The sequence below is a fragment of the Adiantum capillus-veneris genome, chromosome 18 (assembly GCF_014529385.1).
Source record: "Adiantum capillus-veneris isolate H3 chromosome 18, ASM1452938v2, whole genome shotgun sequence".
Taxonomy (NCBI): domain Eukaryota; kingdom Viridiplantae; phylum Streptophyta; class Polypodiopsida; order Polypodiales; family Pteridaceae; genus Adiantum; species Adiantum capillus-veneris.
The window spans coordinates 92,589,228-92,597,177 of NC_140948.1; the positions used below are offsets into that span (position 1 = coordinate 92,589,228).

Genomic DNA, 7,950 nt, shown 5'->3' on the forward strand with positions numbered 1-7,950 from the left:
TCTGTGCGTGTCAGCAAAGAAGTGGACCACAATGTGTCTACATCCTTCCGTGTCTGGAGGTGTCATTGAGAACCAATAGCCACAAAGTTTGTACTAGATCTATGACCCAGAGGTCTCCCGTGTGGTGAGAGAACTCGAGGACCTGTGCCTGCAACCAATCCATCACTGAGTCCAGAGTCCACTCAGACTTGTCCCTGCGACATAAGGGAAAAGAGAAGCCTTTGAGAAGCCAACATAAGCGGCGGAGGGGAAGGTGGGGAAGAGAATGGAGGTGCAGGGGGAGGGGGGGGGGGGGGGGGGGGGGGGGGGGGGGGGGGGGGGTGGGGGACTCGAGGGGAGGAGGGGCTGTCGATGGTGAGGGTGAGGTGGAGGGTAGAGCTGGGGCCTGGTCCTACTGAAGAGGGTCGAAACGGTTTCCTATGGGAACCCACTGTTGCTTGCTTGGAGCTTGGTGACCACCCGGAGGTCCAGGCTGACGTGGTGGCCCTTGTCGACGCTGACCATGGACTTGCTGTCAGCCCTTCTGTGCCTCGGCCCAAGGCTCAGAGGGTGCAGCTACTTGAGTACCCTGTGTCTCTGTCTGCTGATGCTGGCCAGCCTTAGGAGGCTGGGGTTGAGTCTAAGGTGAAGGTCAAGGCCTCCTCCGTGAACGGGCCTTCGCAAGATGGCCCATCTGGCGACAAATGAAGCACTAATCCCAGAGGCCCGAATACTCCACGCTTTGGTGGAGCCAACCATCACTCACCCAAGGTAGTAGAATGACCTTCGGGAGAGTGTGGGTGTCCCGAACCAGAACGCGTACTATGGGTATGCCAACTGCCTTGGCAGCTACAGAGGTTGCCGTGCAAGGTGTCTCCAGGACAGTCCCAATCTCTGAGCCAACCCTGGATAGGAGCGGAAGGTACTCTCTGATCAGTCCGGGGAAGTAGATTGAGATGGGAAGGTCTGCCTCCTCGACAAGAACATCGATAGCCGGGTCGAAAGCATGGCGCCACTGTCGAAAATGAGCTCAAGCTGCTCGGATGGCCAGAGGGCTCATCGCCATGATCTTGGACGCCATCTCGGGGGTCTCAAACTCTATCTCGTAGTAGCCACGGCCGAGAAGCTGAACGTAAAGGATCTTGCCCACCTTTGATAAAAGGTAGGCCTGGAGGAGATCATGCCCCTCTCCTCTGCTAGGTCAGGTGCCGATGATCTTGCAAATGACGGAGGTCGCATGAAGGCACTCCACCTCTGCTGCGAGGCTCGCTTGCTATTGTGCAAAAGAGCAAGTCGGATGGTGGGCTCTCCATGGTCGGGCGAGGGGAAACTTCTTGAGAGTCCCTCTGGGGTGCAGCATGTGCCTCCATCCGTGTCTGCTGTTGTGAAGGAAAGGGGCCGAGTGAAGACAACCCCTTGAGAATCTCCGGCGAGTAGAGCCCAAGAAACACCACTGACGAGGGCTAAACAGAGCGGGGGGAAAAGGATGGTGAGCAAAGGGGGTGGGCGGGCAGGGGGTTTGAGGGATGGCGAACCGAGGGCGAACGGTCTGCGGGGACGGAAGAGGGGTGCAAAGCAGCGCGGGGGTCGGAAGATGGGTGCAGGGCAGCGCGAGAAAGGTGAGGGATGGGCGAGCATAGCAGACAGCGAGCGCGATAGCCTTCACTTCGACTTGCTTGACCTTGTTGTTGGCAAGATCAACTATGGAATCAAAGCGTGCCTTTAGCTTGCTAAGGCGAGTTTTGAGGTTACGTTATTCTGTTATGACTCGATCGAGAGCCGCTTGAAGTTGAGTGACGCGGTCAAGTTTAATGGGGGCTGGTAGCACTGTGGCGAAAGTCGGCCGTGCTCTCAGAGGGGTCCTCGGGGAATTTTTCATCCTTAAACTTGAATAGATTTGCGAGTGTAAACTCTGCTTTGGGTATGCTACGCAAATGCCTCCAGACTCTACTCTCAGTAGACTTCTCCAAGTATCTCCATACTCTACTCTGCTGTGTGTGTGTGTGTGTGTGTGAGAGAGAGAGAGAGAGAGAGAGAGAGAGAGAGAGAGAGAATCTTCAAAAGCATCAACGATTTTCCTTTTTTTTTGCTGTGGTTCAGACATAATTTGTATTTTGTAATTCGCTTAATCTACTTTTTTTTGTACTATTTTTGTGATATCAAAGGGTTCATCCCTATTTTTTGAGAGAGAGAGAGAGAGAGAGAGAGAGAGAATCGTTTGTCTAGTTGCCTTCACTTCAGCAGTTGTGCCTTGACATTTGCGATTCAAAGGATGGAGGGTTTAATAGCATCAAGGTAAACCATGTTTCAAAAGGTACCTCTCATTTTTTTAAGTGGCTTTTTGTGCATGATCCTCATTTTTCAGTATGGTCTTTCGGTTTGTCTAGGCTGACAAAAAGAGATCTCTAGTGTTGTTGAGGTTTACTCGGTGTACCACCTTACGAAATGGTTTTATGGGCTTTACAAGGCAACATTACAAAGATTCTGTCTTTATACAGTGGCTCGACAATCAAGAGAGAAGTGTTGTAATAAACGAGGGCTTGTGAAATAACTCATACTTTATATGTCATTCAAAATGGTGTGATGCGTGACTATTACCTGATTTCCTATCAGTCGATAATTTCGGAAGAGAAGATAGGAGTAGAGAGATCTAAGTGTATGGGAATTTCACTTCCAGATATTTCTTACAGAATCATAAACATGTCATAATAGGAAAGAAACATGATTGGGAAAACCTCAAAAATCGCATAGTTTGTTCAGTTTTCGCACACTTCAAAGCGATGGACAGTAGCCAACAAGCTAGCATTGGGCGACACATGGGGAACATATAAGACTTGCTCGAATTACAGGTGCAAGAAACTCCAAATCAAGAATGAGCGCAATTCTTTGTTGTGACTGGTAAAAGCTTTGAAGAGACTGTTCGTAACCCAACATTTAATGCAAACTGAGAAGATGCATTTATAGTTAGCTTTGTGTCTTGCATGTGTGTAACTATGTGTGCGATTGCGTACATAGATACTCACCACCACCCGTCTTGACACGCATTCACATTAACACATCCACCCTCACGTCCACAAACACGCTTTAACGCATGGATACGTACATACAAATCTACACATGCACACAGTTGTGCATATGGCAATGTGTCTACCTCTCTTTGCTCAACAACTATTTTTAAAACTTGGATTGGACTTCATGAATGAAGATCAATGCCTCTGGCAAACTTCTTGGCAAATTCGGGATGAATTTTGTCAAAGCATTGAACTTTGCATTTTGATGTACAATCATTGATGAAAAGCATCACTTAATCAATATGAGCAATAGGGAAATACAATCTTGTTGCATCTATTTGAACTCCTATGGGATACATTATGGGATTGAATCCCTTCTTGGATTAGTTGGTGTTGAAGTTTTTTGAAAACTATCCCTTTCTCAGACTAGTGATTTGAAATGGGAGCCCACCTTGTGGTAGTTTGGAAGTTGGTGCCTCTGAAAAACTTTAATGTTCACTCTTGCACATGGGGAAATTGTACCTAGTACTCTGCACTTTGTGTCTTTGTTCTCTTGTGCATGTGTAGCACTCTATTTCAGAAAATTCTCTCTCTCTCTCTCTCTCTCTCTCTCTCTCTCTCATAGATCGGTCTCACTTGGATATATGACCTAGGTATGTAGATTTATTGGTTTTATTGCTTGTAGCTTGCTTTTTTTTATATCTGCAGGGATTGTGCATTCTGTTTGTTATAGCTTCATTAGTTGTAATCGGTGACACAAAGTGTTTGCAAAATACACACCAATCTACCAATGAGCAACAAAAGGAGACCTTTCTATCCTTGATAGTGAAGGGAGGAGAGAGAGAGAGAGAGAGAGAGAGAGAGAGAGAGAGCATATATGCACTTCTTAGAGCGGAGTGGTATGCGTGCATGCGAGTAAAGTTGAGAGGAGACAAGAACAAAAATATGGAGCATTGGTTATAATCTCTTCACGTGCAAAAGGGAACATTTTCCATTTACCTTTGTATACATAGATTTCAATCAATGCCTAATAATGATTATAATTGTCCACTTGGACATAAAAATAACCATTGTTGATAAGGAGTTCTTCATTAAAAAAAATAGCCGTAAATTAGTTATCAATTGTATGGCCCATAAATCAAGTGTGATTTGTCACTTATCAATTGCAATAAATAGTTGTCAATGCGTAACAATAAAATCTAATCCCATTAGATTTGCAATGAAAAGAGTTGTTTATATACATAGGAACATAGTATCTAAGGAACATAGTTAATAATTGACAAAGCGAGCATACACAAGATTTGACATGGTATGGAGAGAGAGAGAGAGAGAAAGCATGCACATTTCTTAGGGCAGAGTGGTACGTAAGACACGGTACATACACATAGCATTGGATACAATCTTTCTTTCTGTGTCTCCCCCCCCCCCCCCCCCCCCCCCCCCCCCCCCCCCCCCCTTTGTCTTGTGGAAAGGTAGGCATTTCTCTTATACATATTTATTTATAGAATTTATTCGATGTTCAAAATAATTACAATTTTTTGTTTTAATATAAAATACCAACTTTCAAATAATAAAATCTTCACAGGTTGCTGTTGCAACAAATAATTATTATTAATGTGTAGGTCATATTTATAAAAAGTATAGAAACATTATGTATTTTTGTCGTTCATATATTGTATATTATAGTGTCACGTATCACTGGAATGAACAATATGTAGCATATCTTTATGTATTAGAATATCATTGGATGCGATTATCATTGAATAATCAAGTTTCATGAATTCCACGTTTAAATCCATATTGTCATACCTTATTGGTATAATCCAAACTCAAGTCCATGTAATTCAAATAATTTCCATCATATACTTGGGTGAGCAAATCATGCTAGTATCAATTGTGTTCAATCATTGCAATGTTATTTTGTTATGAATGTGTCAGAAATTGGTGAAAAATATCGAAGTGCTTAGACAATGATGTCATTCTTGACAGGAGTACAATTCATTTGATTTTTCGAGCGATTTGAAGAAAGTGTTATCTTCTCGCAATAACCTTTGCCTCTAGTGCATTCTCGATTCTGAGATTGATTTATAACCAATAATGCCCACGTGTAGGAGCCATCATGTCTACGAATGGAAGAGCGAAGTGTTTGTAAGAACCATGAAAGAATATACAAGATAGCACTTCCACTGGACATGATGAGAGTAGAAAAAGAGAGAGAGAGAGAGAGAGAGAGAGAGAGAGAGAGAGAGAGAGACTCTTCAAGGAGTGTCAAGCATGTTGTGAGAGAGAAGAATGAAGAGAAGAGGAGAGAGACACAAAGCACTAGGTATAATCTTTTCTTGTGCAAGAGTAAGCATTTCCATTTTTCACGTATTTATAGATTTCATTCACTGCTTAAGATGACTACAAATTGTCTGCTTGAACATACAAATGATTATTGCCTATCAAATAACTTGATAGTCCATACATCAATTGTACTTTCTTACGTGTCAATGATAATATATAATTATTAATCTATCATAATCAAATCCCAATGCATACCTCTCTAGTAAAGAATTAACTTCTCTTAGTTATGTTATTAATTTGCAAATCATACTTGTAAAAAAATAGAGGAATATCACACATCTGAATGAAAGTGCATATTCTTGTATCATATGTCACTAGAATAAGTAGTATATCTCATATCTTGACATATATTGATATCATTGGTTACAATCATCTTTCAATAAACACGTTCTACCAATTCTAAATTCAAGTCCATAAACACTATCAATATTATATTATCATAAACCAAACCTAATCTCAGATTTATATAATCAAAATCTTTTTCATGATATACTGAATTAATAAAGTCACATTGGGTAGTGGTGATCCCCATCGTAGCATGATTTTATATTCGTTGTTGTTTAATTTGGTGAATAAACACTAGCTAGATTTGCTTTTTAAATCCATAAATCTACACGTGTTCTATTGAAAAAAATTTGTTGAAGTGTCGTGTTGCTTAAATCGATGGATCTACACTAAAAAGTTGTTGCTTCCTTAACTGGTAAATCTATACCAGGTTGAAATGTACATTGCCTAAACCGATGGCTCTGTATACATCTCCCTAATGGACAAGGTCTCGCATGAGCATAATATAATATCTATTATAGTTACAATCGAGTTTTAGAAAAAACTTACACTTGAAGCAATAACCCTTGATTATTTGAATGACTTTGTTTTCATATCTAAAATTGACCTCTAAAATCAACAACAAGAGTAGTAGTCAACACCTTATTTGAAAGTGTCAAAGTTAGGAAGGTATATAAAAATTTGGTATTGTATTTGATCTTCTTGCAATGAAAAATGGGAGTTTGAAGAAAATGTAACGAAATTATATGGATGGATGGAAATCTTATATACTTATTTATCATGAAATTAAAAAATGTAGACAAAGACTTCTCTTCAGGTTGGTTGGAAGGTATATAAAAATATGGTGTTGTATATGAACTGCTTGCAATGAACAATGGGAGTTTGAAGAAAAAGTATAAAAATATAATGAGGAATAGGAAAATACAATTTCTTGTTGGGTGTATTTTAACTCCTATGGGATACATTATGGGATTGCATCCCTTCTTGGCTTAGTCGGTGTTGAAGTTCTGAGGGAACTATCCCTTCTTGGCTTAATTGGTGTTGAAGTTTTGAGGGAACTATCCCTTTCTCGGACTAGTGATTTGGGAATGTGAGAATCTGGTGAGCGGAAATGTACGAGCAGTACGAGCAAGGAATGGGAAAAGAGAGAGAAATAAATTTCTTTTCTAAGAGTATTTCATAGAGAAATTTATTAGGATAACAACTAAATGATGCATCCACATCAAATTGAAAAAATTAGCAAAATCATAATCCACACACACATTGAATTTAAGCATATGATGAAGCAACAAAAGAGCCATTAAACAACCAACAATGCACCCATAATGTGAAATCAAAAGAAATCTCATTTTATCGTGCAATCCACTTCAAGCATAGGTTATAACTTTAAGTACAATGTAATACTAAATACATTAATTGCAAAATTTTAAAAAATCATGTTTATAAAAAAGTCCACATGGATAGGTCATCAAATAAGTCTACATCGTACAATTCACTTGAAGGATAAGAAAATTGAGTTTGTTTACCAAACCACACCGAAACATTTTTGCAAAAATCCAAAAAATTCTACTTAGAACAAAACCCAATAAATTTCACATGGATGGAACAAAAAATATCCATATTTCCTTCTCATCTAATAAGCAACTAAGCAATGTCCACCTCATCATCAATGTATATGCATCGCTTGGCAAGTTGTCGATGTATTGGTAAATCGCCATAAGATGAACTTGATATCATATGCTTAACAAGGCAACTCACTACGATTTTATAAAGAAAAAAAATAATTCCCACAAAAGAATAATGCTATCTCAAGGGCACAACAAAATGTCACTTACTAATCCAAAGGAGCCTCGTTAAGAACAAAATCATCATTCACTAGCAAAAGCTCCACTTCCATGCATATTGACTCCACCCAAATTGCCATAAAAGTCTGCAACCAAAGGAGTAAGATATCTATCACATCACATATCTATCCATCATTATCAATGAGCATACAAGGATGTCCTTTGTGCATGGCAGCCTTCAACATAGGTCCTATTCCTCCACCAATCTCCAACATTGTGCCCATAGATGGACACAATACTTCTAAAAAGAGTAACATATGAGATGCACTCCTCTCAAGAACACCCCTCCATCCTCCACTCTTCCCTTCACATCGTGCCCTTTATGACGAAGGAATGACCAATAATCTCCAAAGAGAGATCTTGTTCGAGCACATTTCCCACCTTCGTATATAGAAATAAAAACATGTTAGGGCTCAAATGCAATTTAGTGATTCAAAGAGTGCATAAATAAGAAATTGTAGATGTCAATTCACCTTATTTCCTCT

The 7,950-nt window shown here is 40.4% G+C and overlaps 1 protein-coding gene across 3 annotated transcripts in view; it reads left to right on the forward strand.

Moving 5' to 3' along the window:
* LOC147436030 (ubiquitin-protein ligase) overlaps positions 1-2,940 on the forward strand; it is a 125,975-nt gene extending 123,035 nt beyond the window's left edge. For 2 of the 3 annotated variants that reach the window (XM_086488928.1, XM_086488929.1), the window contains exons 15-16: positions 2,206-2,274; positions 2,367-2,940. In XM_086488928.1, the coding sequence (XP_086345054.1) occupies positions 2,206-2,274; positions 2,367-2,525 (228 nt within the window). In that variant the 3' untranslated portion in view covers positions 2,526-2,940. The remainder of the gene's footprint in view (positions 1-2,205; positions 2,275-2,366) is intronic. The other variant, XM_086488927.1, reaches the window with a different exon arrangement.
* Positions 2,941-7,950: the final 5,010 nt, after the last annotated feature.